Source organism: Triplophysa rosa, linkage group LG17 (genome assembly GCF_024868665.1).
Source record: "Triplophysa rosa linkage group LG17, Trosa_1v2, whole genome shotgun sequence".
Lineage (NCBI taxonomy): Eukaryota > Metazoa > Chordata > Actinopteri > Cypriniformes > Nemacheilidae > Triplophysa > Triplophysa rosa.
This window is the reverse complement of record NC_079906.1, coordinates 17265865-17285832: the sequence shown is the minus strand read 5'-3', so window position 1 is coordinate 17285832 and position 19968 is coordinate 17265865. Positions and strand designations below refer to the sequence as shown.

General features: G+C 39.4%; 1 protein-coding gene across 2 annotated transcripts in view; it reads right to left on the bottom strand.

The window, feature by feature from the left end:
• abl2 (c-abl oncogene 2, non-receptor tyrosine kinase) overlaps positions 1–19968 on the bottom strand; it is a 29181-nt gene that overhangs the window by 5545 nt on the left and 3668 nt on the right. The window contains exons 1-10 of one of the 2 annotated variants that reach the window (XM_057356530.1): positions 5094–5273; positions 4294–4458; positions 2494–2789; positions 2110–2382; positions 1709–1793; positions 1447–1624; positions 1134–1318; positions 887–1039; positions 698–787; positions 358–519 (exon numbers count right to left, since the gene is read on the bottom strand). In XM_057356530.1, coding sequence (XP_057212513.1) covers positions 358–519; positions 698–787; positions 887–1039; positions 1134–1318; positions 1447–1624; positions 1709–1793; positions 2110–2382; positions 2494–2789; positions 4294–4458; positions 5094–5196 — 1690 coding nt within the window. In that variant the 5' untranslated portion in view covers positions 5197–5273. Of the gene's footprint in view, positions 1–357; positions 520–697; positions 788–886; positions 1040–1133; positions 1319–1446; positions 1625–1708; positions 1794–2109; positions 2383–2493; positions 2790–4293; positions 4459–5093; positions 5274–19968 lie in introns of those variants that run through there. The other variant, XM_057356529.1, reaches the window with a different exon arrangement.

The following is a 19968-nucleotide window of genomic DNA, read 5'->3' as shown; positions in this document are numbered from 1 at the left end:
GTGCTTATGTGGATACTTGGGGTTTAGGGGCATGCAGTAAATGGGGGAAACACAACAGGCAGTAAAATGAGATGAGTTAAATGTATTGATGTATTTATACACAAAACAATCACACCATGAGAGATCAAATCTGTTGTGGATGAGCACATCAGACATTTTATGTCTTCAGACTGACACACATTTTGCATGTGGATGAATACACTAAGGCCTACGTAACACAAAGCTTTATCCCAGTAGTTAAATTATATTATGTATGCATGTTTTATGATTATATACTGCGTTATTCAAACAAGAACACCACTCCCATTCTCTTGAGCTTCTTTTTGAGCCGAGCGAGCCGGAGTTGAGCCTGTGTACCTGCAGGGCCGAGGGGTCCCACCTCCTCCATGTTCTCTTTGTTCTCAGAGTGCTTCTTCTGCCCGCGAGACTTTGAGGGCAAGAGTGGCATATCGTGCCCGAAGGAATGCACGAGCCCACCCTGCCCACCAGAGGCAGTTTTACACAGCTCTTCTGCAACTTCTGGAGAACAAGATTGAGAACTGGTTATGAGAGGTTCTGGTGTGATCGACATTTGGTAAATGTGTGTGACGTGCATTTATTGAGTAACATTCAACAAAATAGCATTGCAGTACTATGGTACTGCAAGGATTTAAGAATTTTTCCGAAAGCATATCCAATATGGATAATGCTGTGGTACCTTCTGAAATGCTCGAGTCATGGAACATGGTCTCAAAGGCTTGGTGGATCTCAGAAAATGAAGGCCGGTCCAATGGACTCCATTGCCAACCTGCCAAAACACAATCAAATATGACTCTGTATAGTGACCGAGGGCAGAAAAATTAATGTCAATCTTGCCTAAATAATGTCATTTTCTCTTAGTACTCACAGGCCCTCATGAGCTCGTACACTTTAGGAGGACAACCTTCTGGCTGCTCCATGCGATAGCCCTTCTCCAACAGGTCGTACACCTGAGATAGATCAATTCCAGGGTATGGAGACATGCCGTACGTAGCAATCTCCCACAGTAATACTCCAAATGCTGAGAAATGTAAAAACTGTATGTAAGTCACAAAAAAAACAAGCAAGAAAAATAAACATTAAGAACAATATAAATGATTTCATTAGCAACTCACCCCACACGTCCGATTTGATGGAGAAAGTGTTGTAAGCCAGACTCTCTGGTGCAGTCCATTTGATAGGAAATTTGGCCCCCGCGTGAGCGGTGTAGGTGTCGCCCGTCATCAGACGACTCAGTCCGAAATCAGCCACTTTGACCACGTGATTCTCTCCAACCAGGCAGTTACGAGCAGCCAAGTCCCTGAAAAAGAGAGAAACTGTATGTTTAACACAGCATGTACAGAACCAAACTAAACACAGCTGTCACTTCCAAAACGTAGCAATGTTTATATGACCTACTTTCATTTATCTCTAATGAGCTCTCCTCACCTGTGGATAAAGTTCTTCTTCTCCAGATACTCCATGGCTGATGAGATCTGAGTGGCCATGTACAGCAGCACCACAGCGTTCACCTGCTTACTGTCACACTCCCGCAGGTAGTCCAGCAGGTTCCCGTGAGGCATGTACTCCGTCACTATGTAGAATGGAGGCTCCAACGTGCAGACACCTGGAGAACACAACAGAAGGACAGATTGGCATCATATAACTTGCATATTAATTGTTGTGAGGTTTAAGTACTATCTATGCTTACCAAGTAACTGCACTAAATTGGGATGTTTCACCTCCTTCATGACTGCAGCCTCCTTCAAAAACTCTTCGACTTCCATGGTGTCCTCCTTATATAAAAAACCATAAAACAAAATATATTAAAAAACAACCCATGCAACATATCTAAAAATAATCTGTGAATGCAGTACGATTAATGACCACATGGTAGCACACCAACAGTTCTTTATAGCACTTTTAACAGAATAAACCAGGGGTCTCCAATCCTGCAGATATTAGCTCCAACTCAATTTCCCACACGTGTCTTTGGTGTGTTTGATTAGCGCTGAAGCTAAAGTCTACACTGGCCCTCCTGGATCAGGACTGAAGACCACTTACAGATTCAAAAAGTGGGCAGAAAAACTTTCAAATGCGTAAAATTCCAACCTTTAGTGTTTTAACGGCAACAGTGAGGTTGTACTTCTTCCAAACGCCGACATACACCTCTCCATACTGGCCTCCGCCCAGTTTGTGCTTCATGGTGATGTCTGTGCGTTCCATCTCCCACTTGTCGTGGATGGGCGAGACGCCGTAGACCGTTGGCTTGTTGCATTTTGGGGCGGGATAGTGCAGTGTGGTGACCAGACCATCCGGCACTGTGGAATGATGATGAACCAGCTCGGCCAACGTGCTAAAGCGACTCTCAGACGTTACGTAGACCTGAAATAGAAGAACGATAGAGATCAATAGATAATACAGTTACAGGTCTTCACTGCTGTAAGGAATAATTGTGACATTTCTAACTCGTTTCCACACTCTCCTCAGTCCTACCTTTCCGTCAGAAGCCGTGTTGATCCGGTAGTGATAGACCCGGCCCTCGTAGCGCAGTGAGATGGACAGCTGGCCAGGACTGCTCTCGCTCTCCCTAACCAGGAAGCTGCCGTTGATCAAACTGCTGAGCAGGTACTCGGCCGCGCTGCGGGACACGGGCCCATGGTACCAGCTGTGCTTCTCCAGGCTGTTCACGGGGGTGATGTAGTTACTGGGCACCCAACCCTGACCGTTCTTCGAACGCACCTCGCTCCACTCGCCATTCTGGTTGTAGCCCAATACTCGCAGCTTTTCTCCTGAGATGCAACAAGTGAGAGCGAGTCAGAGAAACAGACTTACACTTGAGTCTTTGTTAAGTGTAAAACTTAAAGGGTTGAATACAGGGCTCTAGACTGCGACAAAATGGTCGCATTTTGCGACTGTTTCAACTGACCAGTTTTTCTTAATGGTCGCACCGGTGCAACTGCCCAACTGATCAATATATAATTTTGCGTGTTATAAATGTAATGCGCAGAAATGTTATATTGCGCAAGCGGTGCATTCAGTCACTCATTTTCGTCTCCCCTCCTTCAACCATTCACTTATCTATCAGTGCCCCCGCCCCCAAAGACGCAATTCGCGGGTAAGAGGCGAAGGACCGAAAGAGCAGACGAGAGAAGCGCTCAATCTCGCAAGTGAAATAAATATGCAGAATACAAGAATTTCCCCGGCTAAGGTACAAAACAGCAAAGATAACGAAATGTGTTGCGAGTATTGTATGCATGTGAAGCTAATACAGGAAACATGTGTTTAAACATGTGTTTAAGCACTAAACTATTGTATAAAGCTCTCTAACAATACTGCAAAGCATACAAAACGTTATACATGACGCTAAATACTATTTATTTGTAAGTCGCTATTGATAGAAGCCAAACGTGTATCAATGCAGATTTCATGAAGAATAATCACTAAAAGCCTTCAGGTCTGGCGGGTTGTGCCCAGAGAGTCAGAGCACAAAATACTAAACAGAGTTCTCTTTCACGCCTTCTTACTCTGAAACGGACATATAAACACAAAATAACGTCAAAAATCCCATATTAACAAGAAACCTTGTAAAGGTATTCAGTTTCGTGACCAAACAGTTGGGAAACAAAACACACGTGTGTTCCAGTATATTGCGCGAGCTCTTAAAGGGGCAGCAGCATAATAAAGATCTCTGTTTATAATGTTCATCAAACAACAACGGACGGACCCAAAAACACTCACTGATATTAAAGGAATTGTGTTCTCTTATAGGAGTTGTTCACAACAAATAAAGGAAGAAAGTAGCTTTAAGAAAGATGTGCTTTAAATATGGTAAAGTGTTGAAAGAGAGTTTACAATACATATACAATAAAAATTGTATTTAGTAATTGATTTATTAATGTATTAAATACATTTTAAGGAAGTTTTAGTGATTCTTTTTTCTTATCTCACCCCACGACTCTGGTGCTATCAAATTAAGGGCTGGTGCCACCAACTGAATAACTTGGTAGCACCAGTGCCACCTCTCTCAAGTGGTAGTCTAGAGCCCTGGAATACAATTAAAAATAGGCCCGGGTTAAATATTACTCTCTAGACCAGTAGAGAGCGCTTTCCTTCTTTCAGACAACCATTACAAGCCCACCAGCTTTCAAACACCAATAACTAAACTATAGCAAATCCTAAACTATATCGTCACAAGGTTTAGTGAAACTCAATGTGACGCTATGGTACACATGGGAAAAAGAAGTTATTGCTCAACCATTGTCTAATAACATATCTTTCAAGCCAGGGTCATACCTTTAGTGATGCTCAGCGTGTTGTCACCGCTGGCAACAAAATCATAAAGCGCAACAAAGAGGTTCGGGTCGCTCTCCGCAGCACCCAGCAGATTCTCTTTGGAGCTCCAGCGTACCGCCTCGGTCAGCGCAGACGAGTCCAGTCCGAACGGCCTGTGCAGGGCTTCTGTCAGAGAGGGAGATAAGAACTCAATGAGTAACAGAAAACGATAAGGGATGCCATACTTTACATGAGGTGGGCTTCTGGGAAGAATGCACCAAGTCAAAAACAGGAGAGAGGGTTAAGAGAAACGTCAACTAGGAAGATGTGAAACCAGACTGTCCAAATAAACGCAAGTGAAAAAGAGGAGGAGTGACTCAAAGTGAATCACGTCACTCCTTACGACATACCCAGCCTGACGTCTTCCAAACCATGTGAAAGAAAATATTTTACAATACGAACAATAAATAAAACATATTTGTTGGAGAAAATCGGAATCACAAATCACAATTTTGTATAACATTAATACATAAGATAATAATGAAGTAGGCCTAAAAACAAATGTAAAATACTATATTTACATAAATGTTATGTCTATTTTGTGAAACTTTTTCAAATGTATCCATTGACTTACAACAAACGACACCAAAATCCTCCCTTTCCAAAATAATAAATCTGAATAAATCTGAAATACCATACAAAACCCAACAATCAAATTTCCCTTCATCATGAAAAAAAATATATAGCCGATACTCCATTTTGGGTATCAATTCAACACTGGCTATGAATCCCTGTCAGGATGCTGCTGACAAAACATCTACCTGTGAAGCAATAGTGATCCGCATCCTGCGGATAGGTCAGGCTGGTCAATTTCGACCTCTCTTCCTCAAAACTGCTGCTGGACGGCAGGGTCTTTAATGGCATAATCTAGCAGTGCTAGACTGATCTTGCGTAGGGAGTGCTGATTCAGTTCTGTCTCTATCTGAGAGAGTTTGATTCCTGAGGTGTTTATACGGAGGGAGGAGCATGCCATAGATTTGAGGTTGGAAAATGAATGTGGGAGAGTCACCACGCCTTGAGCGTGCCTGTGTGTCTACTGGTCTTCCTCTACAGCTGTCAGGCAGCCACAAACACACACGCACAGCATGTCTGGGCAGCTGCCTCGCTTTCTGAAGACCATTATGAAACAAATCCTGCCTCCAAGGTTTATCAGACTATATCTCTCTTACTTCTACGGTAAAACACCAAGTTCGTAAGTTGGTATAAAATTGTTATACAGTCAAGTGTACTTTTGACATTTTACCATAGTACTAAATGATTGCCATTTCATATAACATGATTATGTTTTTTTTATGTACCACGTGATGTTACTGCTGTTTTTTTACATTATGGCATTTTGAAAGTACACTTGAGTACTACGTAATACCATGGTACATAAATTTCAGTAGCATGGCATATATCTAGCCTAGGCTAGTATTACTATTAGGGATGCACCAATATGTACAATTTGGCCGATAACGACAACCGAAAATTCTTGAACATTGGAAGCCGATAACCGATATATTGGCCGATATGCAGTACAGTACACCTTAATATTAATATAACATTTTCTGAGACTGAGAAATTCTTTGTCCCCTGAAAATCATGTACCAAGCCTACTTTACACTAATTCAAGATTCTTTAACTTTTAAACTTTTCTGGTATAATTTTTATTCAATAAACAAATTAAAGATGTTCTTCCAGAGCAACCCAGAAAGGTGTTCTCAATAGCCACAAGTCTAACAGGTCTCAAGACAGAAAGCATTCAGACAGCAGTCGGCTTCAAAACAAATAGCTTTTGTACCTATAATTTACACATTCATAAATATCTACATACTACATGAACAATGTTTTGCTAATAGCAGTAAGTGAATGATCACGAAAGAAAGACAGTACTGTACTGGCCTATAACTGTGAGCAGCATGCAGCTGAAGTGGTTCAAACAGAGGAAATTATTCATAATTTATTGTCTTAAATTTTTCGGCTTAAATTTTTATTATCGGCCGATTTCGATAACATTAAAAATGACCATTTACCAGCCGATACCGATATGGCCGATAATCTATCGAGCATCCCTAATTACTATCTTTTTTGTGCCATACTAGTGCTATTTCCAAGCTATACCATAAAAAAAGATATTTACAAGGTACGATGTCCAAAAACATGGTATTACATGCATTTTATGTAGTGGTCCACCGATATATTGCCAAGGGCGATTTATCGGACGATATTTGGACATTTTTTTATTATCGGCAGATAAATCTTTTCGTTTGGCCGATATATTCTCCGGTTTGGTCACATTAGCGCATTAGCATTTTGTTCCTTAGGAAGATGGCTACACTCGACACCACGCGGCTCCCCACAGACCGGTTGGTGCACGACACCAAATCACCGCGAGAACAACCTGAGAGCAGACTGCTTCATATGCTTTAAAAATGCTCCTGCAGCACCCCGGTGCCACACGCCGTCGAACGAAATCAAACACTCAAAGTCTGACAGTGAAATAACCAATCATCATTCCCTTTTTAATGTAACGTTGTGTTGTGTGTAACAGTTTACACTCCGACATGCAGCAAAGTCTTATTCACACAGTTCCGTAATGGCTGGAATACACTACAAGACTTTTAAAATCTGAACAGATTTTTTTCAAACTAGACATCATACACTTGCAGACTTTTTGAAAGTTTCAGATAGAAACACATTAAAGCCTGGCTCAGATTACAGGAGTTTTAATATCCGGACCGATTAAAAAATCTGGTTGCAGCACACACATAAGGAGAATCTTGATAGATTCTCTTTTTTAAAATCTTAACCATGCTCGGACAAAATATTTGACATTTCTGTCACATCACACACTACAAGATCATTTTAAGTTTATCGTACCAGAGGACACGCGTATCACGTGATTTCCCCAGAAAGCAAATGTAAATAATGTGATGACACGGAGACATCTAGTGGTAGTATGGCGTTATGTCAACTGGTGGTCAAGCAGAGATGTTTTGTTTCTGGTAGCAGTTAAATAAAGTTGTGTGTAGACTTCTGCCCGATTAACCGAAAATATATATCACGTGATTTATGCACAACTTGTGAGTGAAGTACGGTAAAATGCTGCTGCATCCGAAAGCCAGAGGGCGCTCTCGTGCAGAAACTCCAAATATGCACTGCAGAAGAAGACCATAACACACGTAGTTCTAGGAAATGCCTATGGACATGTTTTTATCACTGTTCCTCAAGCCTCCTCAGGTATTTTCATGATAATAAAGTATATTTATAATGATCATGTTTGACGGGTGTTGCTTTTTTAAATGCACGTTATAAGTGACTCAAACTCACACTGCTTTTAGATCGAGCAGCATTTCCTACTGATCCCAGAGCCGTGCTTCACGGACATGCTACGCATCAATAAAATAATCGATACCTTGCATTATCGCAGCCAGCTCGGTTTCAGCAGGATTTAGTGGTAACCGCGATTAACCGTGCACATGTCTAGTTGTGTGAGGAAGCATCAGCTCGTTTTAACTATGTAAAAAACAGAACACAATGGACATTGCGAAGCAACAACTTTAAGGACACATTATAGAGGTATTTGTTATGTTGCTACATTTCAAAAAGCTGTTGAAATCTGTACATCTCCGCTATCCAACACACTGTGTTTACATTATTACTGTTCTGTCAGTCACTCCGTCATCTTGCAGTCTTGTCTCTCATTGGTTGTTGTAAAAGTACCAACGTAATCACCCCGATTTGAAGTCCTAAATATCAAACATGTTTGATATGATCGGGGCGGCCCCGATTGTTCTTGGAGCAGGTCAGGATGTTTAAGATTTGATCTGTGAATGCCTCACATTACATGATAATCTGGACCGAACATCGGACCCGATCGAGGCCATGGATAAGACTTTTTCAAAGATTCTCAGGAGGGGAAAATCAGGGTAAGATCTGGCCGAGAATCCTGTAATCTGAGCCAGGTTTAACTGGTCAAATCTGCAGACTGGTACAGACTTTCTGCAACAAGTCCAGACTGAAAATCTGGGCAAAATCTGAGCAAGAGTCTTGTAGTGTATTTTAGTCTTTAGGTGTCATATCTGCAGCCCAGTGGTAACTACAACTGGGGACACAAATGTAATTAAAACAATCGGAAAACATTTTACCTCACAAACAGTGACAAATCCCGCGACCGGCTCTGCCTCAGATATGTTGTTTTTGGTAATTTACAAACAACTGTATGTTAAGTAATAATAGGTTAACTGTCTACGATAACTTAATGTGTTGCCTGGAGTGTACGTTTTAGTCTGTTCTGTTTTGATGCTAAGCTACATGCCACTAACTAAGCAAATACATAGGCTGTGCTTTTTGTCGTGGTTTTGTATTGTTTTCACAGAGACAAAACAGAAAAACAAAAAATCTTTTTAAGTCAAGTATTTTTTTTTAAACTTTGACCTAATTTAAGAAACTTCATGCAAATTATTTGTACAGTAACTGTCTGTATATTAATATTAAGGAATTACATTCTGTTTTTGTCATTATTTATACACTTCATCTATAATCTTCTGTTGGATTAAAGAAGCAGTAAAACAGTTAAACAAAAAAGATGCACTCATTGTGTCAATATTGAAGTGTTACCTCATTAAATGTTGTACAATTACGAGAATATTGCATACAATATTATGTAAAATAAATGTTTCACAAATTTTTTGTATGTTTCTCATTTACTATAATTACATTTCTTATATCGGCCTTATTGCACATTTCCATAGAAGACACTAGGACGAGCTGAAGTGCCTGCATATTGCATATTTTAGTGTTTATATTGTAACTAAAGCATGGTTATACTTGTAAAATGTACCACCACAACACAATCACTTTAAAAAATACTAAAGCATATACCATAAAAATAACCTGCAGTACAATTTAATATTATTTAAGATAATCTTTGTGTGAAAACCAGTCTACCAAAAGTTAATTAACATAGAAGTCTTGCAAGTGAGAAAAAAACAAACTAGAAGCATTTCTCTGACTGATAGTATTTTAATGGTGGCTTCAATTCACTCCGGATCAATTTACTTCATTTACAAGTATTTGGAGGTTGTATTATTGACAGGTAAAAGCCTAAACCTTAAATATATGATTACCCAATTGTTTCCGATGTATAGCGCGTCACAGCCTGTGTAGGATAATGTTGTTTCACTCACTGAATTTTCCTTTTTTGTTATGCAGTTTCAAAATACAACAAATGAACATGTTTGAATGTAGAAAAGCCTGCTTGGGCATCTTACAATACACCGATGTTGTTGTTGTGCAGTTTAACATACAACATCAGAATGTTTAAATGTTGGAAAAAACTTTGGGTGTCTTATGGGGCAAAAATGTAAAAATACAACATACACGGCCCTAAGATTGAATCACGGATTTCAGGCATTAAACAGATTTTGCTGTATAACGCGAAATGGCACAGAATCTTGCAAATGTATTATGTAAGATTCTATTATTTCTATTTTTATTTTTCCCTGTATGGTTCAACGTACTGTATCTACTGCAGGTTTTTAATATTGTTTATAAGTGAATACTGTAGTATACTGAAGTATTTTTTTCATGTGGGCAAATATATTACTATTGTATAGTGAAGGACGGAAAATGCAGAATGCCGAAAAATTAAAACAGAAAAAACGGAATTTGGGAAAAAATAAAACTGATTTCTTATTGTTGTTGTGTCATCCCTCATATTGCAAACCATATCTCTCCGGCCCCTCATTTGGGTTGCTTTTCATGAACTGGCCACCATGACAAACTAATTGAATAGCCCTGCTCTATGTTCTTATATTCAGAACAATATGGTCGTTTCAAAGCTGATTAAAAAATGTATGAGAATTAAAAGTCAAAGCTCTAAAACAGACAATTAATCGTCATAATCGACAAAGCCCTAAAACAGACAATTAATCGCCATAATCGACAAAGCCCTAAAACAGACAATTAATCTTCATAATCGCAATGATTTATTAGACAATTAATCATCAGCCAAATTTCATAATCGTGACAGCCCTATCCTGAACTTGCATCATAAAACCAACAGCCATACAAAGTCAAATATGACAAATCATGATAAATACCCCCAAACCCTTCATTGTCAAAATGAAATTCAAGAAAATAAATAATACAAAAAGTAAGATGTTTAAAATAGTTAGTTAGAAACAAAAGTATAGTACAATGCAATGTAAGTCGCTTTGGATAAAAGCGTCTGCCAAACGCATAAATGTAAAAAAAAATTCCCCAAAACCCTAAGACTATGTTTAGTTTACTTCAACAAAATCAAACTAAATGTATTCACTGATTTAAAAGACAAACAACTACAAAAAACTCACAAATATCACAACAGACACTTTTAATTTAATACATATAGCCCCGGTTTCACAGACAAGGTTTAAGACGAGTCTCAGACTAAAATTAATTTTGAGCTATCTAAACTGAAAATAACTTGCCCGTACATATCTTAAAATATGTCAGTGCCATTGTTTTGTCTCAAGATGCACATCAGTAATGTTTTCTAAGGCATTTTAATAAAAGCGACTTAAATAGCCTAAATTAACTAAGGCATAGTCCATGCTTAGGCTAAACCTTGTCTATGAAACCGGGCCATAATCTGTAAAATAAGTTTTGACCTGGTGACATATTGAACGTACAAAACCCAACAAATAAACTTCCCTCAGAAAACCATGATATTAACAAGGTACTAGGTACCAAAAACATGGTATTTGTTAGTAAATGTAGAGGATGCTGTTAATGGATGATTCTCTTTTCCAGAAGTTTAATGCATGAGCAAAATGATTCATCCTGAACTTGCAGCATAAAACCAACAGCCACACAAAGTGAACTATGACAAATCATTAGAAATACCCACAAACCCCTCAGAAACAGAAGCAGGAACACCACAAGAACATCAACATGATGAATTTAAGCCATAAATAAACCTATTCAATAAGTTGAGGGGACAAACATTTTAAAACATTAAACAAAAAGATCACAATCATTATAGAAAATATCCACAATAGCCAAGCTGACACAAATGCTGGTATTCTTGCATAACGTTTATCTTCTAAATGCAATAAACCTGCTTGAACATGCCAGCAAGATGATTAAGGCCCTAATGGTAAAACCGACTATGCCACACAGATTCACACATCCACACAAAAACACAGCCCCACCTTTATTCCTGACTAGCATGCAATGTTTCCCACTCCTGAGCCACAGTTCCCAGTACATATTCCCAGTTGCAATACAAGGGCTGATGGGAAACCGCTGTATCCCCAATCCTTTTTTTGTCGGGTTTTATTCACGCCAAGACAATGAGTAGAAAATCTGACACGTTCCTCTCGGTCGAGTCATTTAAGGAAGGCCTTGAGCCGATGTCTTCGGTGTGGGTTTAAACTCAAGAGTTTCCAACCGTGTCGTCAGGAATGCCAATCCGGCTCGATTGTGGCCGTCCATGCTAACTGCCTGGAGTAAGAAGCGTGTGCATATGTGCGAGATATGGGCAGAGGGAGTTCTGAGGGAGGTCATATTGTGTGGGGAGGCATGTGTGGGGCCTGTAGGTTTGGGAAGGGGGTCGAGCAGATGGTTCCATTTCTATACCATGTGTTGTGCCTACCCGATTTCCTCTTGGGAAAAGCACGGAGGTGTGGAAATTGTACTGCAAAACGCATGTAGTACATTATGTTCCCCAGAGTTTAAAGAATCATGCAAAATGTATTAAGATGAGATAATCAATTATTCAGGTACACCCAAAACCTCTTAGCATTGCTGGAAAAAATATAAGAACAGAAGTTAAAATTTTTAGAACTTGCGCATTTCGTGTACTGTAAATGAATAAAAGCGGTACAAGAATAATATTAAAAAAAGACAAAAAGCGTTTACACTACAAGACTACATTCACACCCACTCCCCTGAAACACTTCTGATTGATTTGGCAATTGACCCGCATGAGGCACAACGCGTGCCCGGCCCGCATGTGTCTCCCCCGCGTGTGCTCCTCAGCACACATGCGATATCTGTGTGTGTCTTTGTGTGTGGAAGCTCCAGTGAGACAGCTGGGAGTATATATGTGTGTGTGGAGAGTGAATGGACACACTGAACAGTCTGACCTGTCTAACCTCACCCGATGGGAGTCTGACGCAGCTGTTGCGCTGGGCTTAGGACGGGCTCACAACAGCTGCCCCGGCACCTCTGTACAGGGGCAAAATACCATCAAGGCCAAATGCGTACTGATAACTTTATAAAACAGAATATGTGGTGATATCAAGAGGATATACAGCATTTTTAGCATTAAATAAACTGCAGACCTATGCATGTGTTCTTCCATGCTGGTTATTAGCTGGACCACATGGTTCTGGTTTAGGTTGTTTATCAGCTCAACTTTAAACTGTTTGGGTAAAATGTTAATTTGGTAGACCATCTTGGACAATCTGGTTACAGCTCAAATCATGTTCCAAAACTGGTAGACCGGTGTGACCCCCCCTCAAGAGTGAGAGAGAAAAATCAGCAGTTACAAAAAAACTAATTAAAGATGCCTGGATTTGCTTAAAGGTAAATTATTACAGTACAGTTCTGATCTTTTAGTCAAATGTTATTAGTTATATTCCTTATTAAATTTGTTTTTTCATTCTGTAATTGAATTGCAATGAATGAACCCTCAAATCTGATTTACTGCTGTGGTTTTAAAACACATTACTGTCTGTGTAATATATTGAAAATGAATTACAGTCCATGTAAAAATATCCATTCCATTAATTCAACTGAGCACATTTTGCTAAAAACAAAAGCAGTGTTCATATACAACTGATTGTTCATAACAAAAAATCAATTCCATAAATTCAACTTTGAGTACATTTTGCTAACAAAAAATCAGAGTTCATAACAATTTTTTGCTGCCTTAAAAAATTAAGTTTTTACAAAAACTCATCAACTTAAAGGGATAGTTCACCCAAAAATGAAAATTCTGTCATCATTTACTTACCCTCAGGTTGTTCCAAACCTTTATGAATTTCTTTGTTCTGCTTAACACAAAGGAAGATATTTGGAAGAATGTCAGTAACCAAACAGATCTCATCCCCCATTGACTGCCATAATAGGAAAAATAAATACTATGGGAGTCAATGGAGGATAAGAGCTGTTTGGTTACTCACATTCTTCCAAATATCTTCCTTTGTGTTCAGCAGAACAAATACATTAATACAGCTTTAGAACAACCTGAGGGTAAGTAAATGATGACAGAATTGTCATTTTTGGGTGAACTATCCCTTTAAGTTGAGGAGTTTCACCTTATTGTTATCAGCTGTATTTACTGCTTTGATACAATGCAATATTGTGAAAAGCACTACAGAAATAAACTTTAATCGAATTAAATAAGAAGACCCACTGGTAAAAAATGTAAAACAATAAGATGAAATAAGTTGTAAAGCCAATTTGATTGTACCAAAAAATATAAGGTTTAAAGTGTAGTAAGTTGTATAAAACCTGAGTAAGAACAGGAATCAAAGGTGAGGTGTTTAGCGAAGGTTCACTCGTCTTACACCTTCCCAAACCCAAAGCGACTTCTCATCTGCCCGTCACCAGCTCTGGAAATTCCAAGGCACAGCCTCCTAATGTTACGTGGAATGAGACAAGTACATGTGTCATGAAGGAATTACGACCCACATTCTCGCAGGAGGAACAGCTTTGCTGAAGGACAAACACATTGCCTGATACGGCAGTATTTTCTCTGGACTCTGAAGTAAAGCATATGCGAGTCGACAGGTGGACAGGACACACTAGTTCCAGGTCTCCTGTTGGGCTGTTAATTACCTGCATTGCCATAATCACACATGCACGCACACAGATGGGTCAAAAACTTTTTAGGATAGGATGTGTTCCTCATATGTATGAGAATAGATGGGAATATATGAGGATGTCGTCAATGTAGACAATCACCCGACATTTTGCATCACCAACATTCTTGTTTTCAATATGAGATACATGACACGAGACAAAACAATCCCAAACTCTGAGATCTGTTTCAACTTTCAGAAGACCCCGCGGTGAAGTGTTTGGCTCGAGACAGCACAAGCTTGTCTGTTTATCTGAAAGTGTTGAACACAAAAGCACATCATTGGTTCTCATCTCAGCAGAGGCCGTGCGGCCCAGGACGAGGCTTATTTTTAGACCCAACACAAAACAAAACTATCTCCCCATAAATACCATCAGAATTATCACACTGTGTATACAAGCACAGACAAAGGAACTGGCGAACAATAATCCCTCAAACAATGGGGCCACTATGAAGAACGGATCCTGCTCATTCACAGTAATGAAGATCCAAGAGCCCTCGGCATAAATAAATGTTTTACTCCACATTACAAGTAAATGGCTCTCCAGTTGAACGACTAGCTCAATATAGAACAAATGTCAATACAAAGCAAAGGCAATGAAGCACATGCAAGGACTTTTACAATTGTTTACACGAAGTAGGGCTGCACGATAATTTAGCGCGATACCACTAAATCCTATTGTAATCGAGCTGGCTGCGATATGCTATGTGTCGATAATTTTTTTAATGCTTAGCTTGTCTGTGAAGCACGTCTCTGGGATCAGTAGGAAATGCTGCTCGATGTAAAAGCAGTGCGAGTTTGAGTCGCTTATAATGTGCATTTGAAAAAGCAACACCCGTCAAACATGATCATTATAAATATACTTTATTATCATAAAAATACCTCATAAGGCTTGAGTAACGGTGATAAAAAGATGCCCATAGGCATTTCCTAGATTCTAGAACGTGTTATGGTCTTCTTCTGCAGTGCGTATTTGGAGTTTCCGCACGAGAGCGCCCTCTTGCTTTCAGATGCAGCAGCATTTTCCCGTACTTCACTCAAAAGCTGTGCATAAATCACGTGATATTTATCGTCGGTTTATCGTGACAGCCCTAACACTAAGTATTATTAGTAGGGCAATATGATTTCCGTGATGCAGAAAACGCGGACGGAATTGCAGAATCCAGGCATTAAAATTGAATTCAATGTATAACGCGGAATTGACGCGGAATCTTGCAAATTTAGAACTTCTTCAACAGAAAATACCACCAAACTCATGGGGTGAGGTTAAGAAAAAGAATCACTAAAACTTCATTCAAATGTGTTAAATACATAAATAAATCAATTAGAAATTAATACAAATCATTGTTTATGATTTAATTATTTTTTGTTGTATATGTAAACTCTCAACACCATATTTAAAGCACATCTTTCTTAAAGCTGTTTTCTTCATTTATTTGTTGTGAACAACTCGTATAAGAGAACACAATTCCTTTAATATCAGTCAGTGTTTTTGGTCCCGTCCTTTGTTGTTGTATGAACATTATAAAAAGAGCTCTTTATTATGCTTCTGCCCCTTTAAGAGCCAGCGCACTATACTGTAACACACGTGCGTTTTGATTCCCAACTGTTTGTTCACGAAACAGACTACCTTCACAATGATTCTTGTTACTATGGGAATTTGTATGTATTTTTTTGTTTATATGTCCGTTTCAGAGTAAAGCCTGAAAAGTATGGTCCGTCCGTCCGTGTGCCGTCCGCATGGCACAGTTTTCGTCATCAGAAGGGTCTGCGGTCGTCCACACCCCGTCCGCATACGTGTTGTACGTGCCGCGTACAACATCGCATGCACGGAAAAGTGCACTAGTCCACTAGGGGTCAATACACACACAGAAAGTGTGCCGTTGTCCAAGAAGGATACAAAACCAACACGCTGAAACCAAGAACAGTAAGCTTAGAAACATATCCTTCTCAATACTGTTTGGTTGTTGTTCTTGTTGTCTTGCTGTTTGCTCGGATTGTTTGCAATAGCGAAGACACTTCCTCAATCATTAATTTGCAGTGGGTCTGTAAATGACGCGACTCAGCGCTGCCCTCGGATGGTCTGGTAGAGCACACATACTCATTTATATTGCGCATGTGTTGAACTCGTTTAATCCGTGATGAGTATGCGCAGGAAGTTGTGCGGACGCCTTCGTGCGCGAGACGGACACGGACGCGGAAAGTCAAGTATGACCGGGCCTTTAAAAGGCGTGAAAGAGAAGAGACCTGAAGGCTTTTAGTGATTATTCTTCATGAAATCTGCATTGATACACGTTTAGCTTTTATCAACTGCGACTCACAAAAAATTGGATTTAACGTGATGTATAACGTTAACATTTTGTATTTTAAGCAGTATTCTTAGAGAGCTTTGTACTTGTATAGTGCTTAAAGTTTAAACACATGTTTCCTGCATTAGCTTCACATGCATACAATACACGCAAAACGTTTCGTTATCTTTGCTGTTATGTACCTTAGCCGGGGAAATTCTTGTATTCTGCATCTGCAGGCGGCAAAACATATTTATTTCAGTTGAAAGACTGAGCGCTTCACTCGTTTGCTCTGTCGGTCCTTCCGCTTCAGTATAGCATTAAATGCGCCTCTTACACCTGCGCATACGTCTTTGGGTGCGGGGGCACTGATAGATAAGTAAATGGTTGGAGAAAAGATGAGATGAGTGACTGAATGCGCCGCTTGCGCAATATAACATTTCTGCACATTAAATTTATTAAATGCAAAAATTACATATTGATCAGTTTGGCAGTCGCACCCATGCAACCATTAAGAAAAACTGATTAGTTGGAACAGTCGCAAAATGCGACCATTTGGTCGCAGTCTAGAGCCCTGTGATAGCACCCTCACATCACATTTAAGTTTACTGCATTAAAAAACATCACATTGCTTCATCACCTGTGCCAAGTGGACTTCTGAATGGTTTTGGTGGCCATCAACCAGACAAACTTGCTGAAAAATAATGCACTTGGTATTATGGGAAATTGCCTGATTCTATTTATTTAGACATACTTTTGACAGCTTACACAGCAATTAGAAGCACAGCTGCCATGATTTACCCGTTCGCTGGGGGTGCTAATGGAACACTCTTGCAAAGCATTCTGGGTTTGCTTAATGCTTCTCCCAGGGACCATATTTTGCTTTATGCTGCTGGATCTGAGAACCAGCAAACCAGGACACTGGCTGAAGAGGTCAGTGCAGCCATAATAACTTAGTAAGGAGTTTTTCTGACAGAACACAGTTTGACAGCTGGTCAATACTTCAACACTGTGGTGTCAGGGCGGTTTTATCGACTTTCACCTGATGCAAGAAAACGTGGACTATGAGGAAAACTGAAAAAATCTTTTGTTTTTGTGGGTTTGATGAAGAACTCAGGAAAAAAATCTCAGGCTCACCCTGATGGATATAAGTGTAGTAGGTTGATACACTGAGCTGAGGTTATCAGGCAATAGTTATACAGAAAAAACCATTGCAACGCAAACGTTACAGCTTTTGATTGTGTTACATAAGATGATGTACAATGATAAAAACATAGAAAAGATGCAAATGATCTCTGTGCCTTCACGTTCAAGCAAGAATATCTGCATAGGCTTTGTGCAAAAAACATAGCCTCAAGACACTTACAAGCCCCATCAAATTATACGTTCCCTAGTTCCCTTTTCACTAGAGGAACATCATGTTTGCATATTTCACATTCAGCTGTTTTCAGGTGCTGTAAATCCAGCAGGCACCAGCGTGTGTTGGGGTGCATCGAGTTATTTACAGACATACATTTGTTATGTAACTATAGGAGTTTTGTATCGATCAAAAAGAGCAGGAAGTGACTGAGGCTGACACACACACATACAGACACTACCCCGATCAAACACTCAAGAATACAACGTAATCCCTTTCCAACCTTGCCCTTTCTACACAGCCATTTATCTACCCGTCTACTCTTTTCTCGGAGTAATTCTACTCATCCTGTTTGAAGTTAACATCCAAACCTTTGGTTCCTCCCACTGAACAGTCACTGTCTTGGCTTACACTGTTGCTTTCCCCAGTTGCCACAACAGAACGGGCAGGAGGGAACGCATCCGAACACTTGCATTCACCACCTAATGGAATTATTCCAACCAAACCTAGCGATTTCCTCATTCCTCGTAACCTGTGCTGGTGTAATCATTGGGCATCATGTTCAAAACGAATAATGTCAATACACACATAACATAACAACAGACTAAAGCTAGTAATGCCAATGACACTTCATGTAAACTGAATTAAGGATTAAGGGTGTGTGACAAACCGTCTGCGTTAAAGAAATCAGTTTTTGTTGTTAACACAACGTAATGCATGAGGGATCTTTACATTTTTAAGTCAATCAACTGAGCCGAAAATGTCACGAATATATCCTTAAAGGAACACTTTAATAGGCACAGAAATAGGCTCATTCTCCAACTCCCCCAGAGTTAATAAGTTGAGTTTTACCATTTTGGAATCTATTCAGCCGATCTCTGGGTCTGGCGATAGCACTTTTATCATAGCTTAGCATAGATCATTGAATCCAATTAGACCAGTAGCATAGCGTTCAAAAATCATATCGGCCTAGAAAATCGCAACTTTTCATTTTGATCTATGCTAAGCTATGCTAAAAGTGCTATCGCCAGACCCGGAGATCGGCTGAATAGATTCCAAAATGGTAAAACTCAACTTATTAACTCTGGGGGAGTTGGAGAATGAACCTATTTCCAAAAAAAGTGGAAGTGTTCCTTTAAAACACACAAATGTCTATTTAACACCTTTAAGAACGTCACATAAAAGTGAAACTTCTAATATAACAAATGACATTTTTCATGTTTCTTGCAACAAACCATTTCAGTGAAACATGCACATTCACATTATAAAGGTATTTAGACAAAAGTTCTGTAACCTTTTAAAAATTCATTCACCATCCACAATTCATCCAGACTGCTGATGCCAGTAAACTCCTGCCTGTCGGCCTCCGATTGACCCCTGGATCCAATGCAGAGCCCGGATCACATCAAACCTATCCCATAAAGAACTGCATACACAGACATATTGAGGAAGATGATACCCTGCTTCTCTAGGGGGTTTGATTGTTATCTCTGTTCCAATGACAAGTGTTTAATGAATATAATCAACTAATGTGAATGTAAAACAACGAAAACATTTATTCTTATAACAACCTTTTTGATTGTAGACACGCAAACATGTTTACACTAAGCACCACAGAGATCAAGATGAAGCATCTACTCACACAACTTCAAAACAGTTTAAAACAATGTGAAATGAACACCGGTGTTGTTTTAAAAGATAGGGCGAAAACATAATATAGGGTTGTATTGACCTCTAGTGGTGCAACACAGTCTTAATTGAAGGACAATGGGGATGGTCAGGAAAATAAAGAGAGATTAAAGAGAAGTCACCATGCTTTTCAATGACTGTGTCTATGGATGACTTCTTAGCATTCAAAGACAGTCAAAACTATCTCACGTATCAAAAAACTGACTGATTTTATCTAATCTCAATCTGGTCCTTAATTCCGATCAGTTTACATTTTGGGAATTTCAGTATTGTGGTAATGCTGTGCACTGGATCTTTTAGTGCAAACTGATATAAGAGATTTCTTAATGTAATGCAATTGCAGTACAATTAAAGCAACACTTTTCCTGCTTACCAGAAACACACACTTAGTTGGCTGTTGCTGTGTGCTACAAACAATACCCATTTAAATCAACTTTATGATGCAAATGTAAATATCAGGAGATTT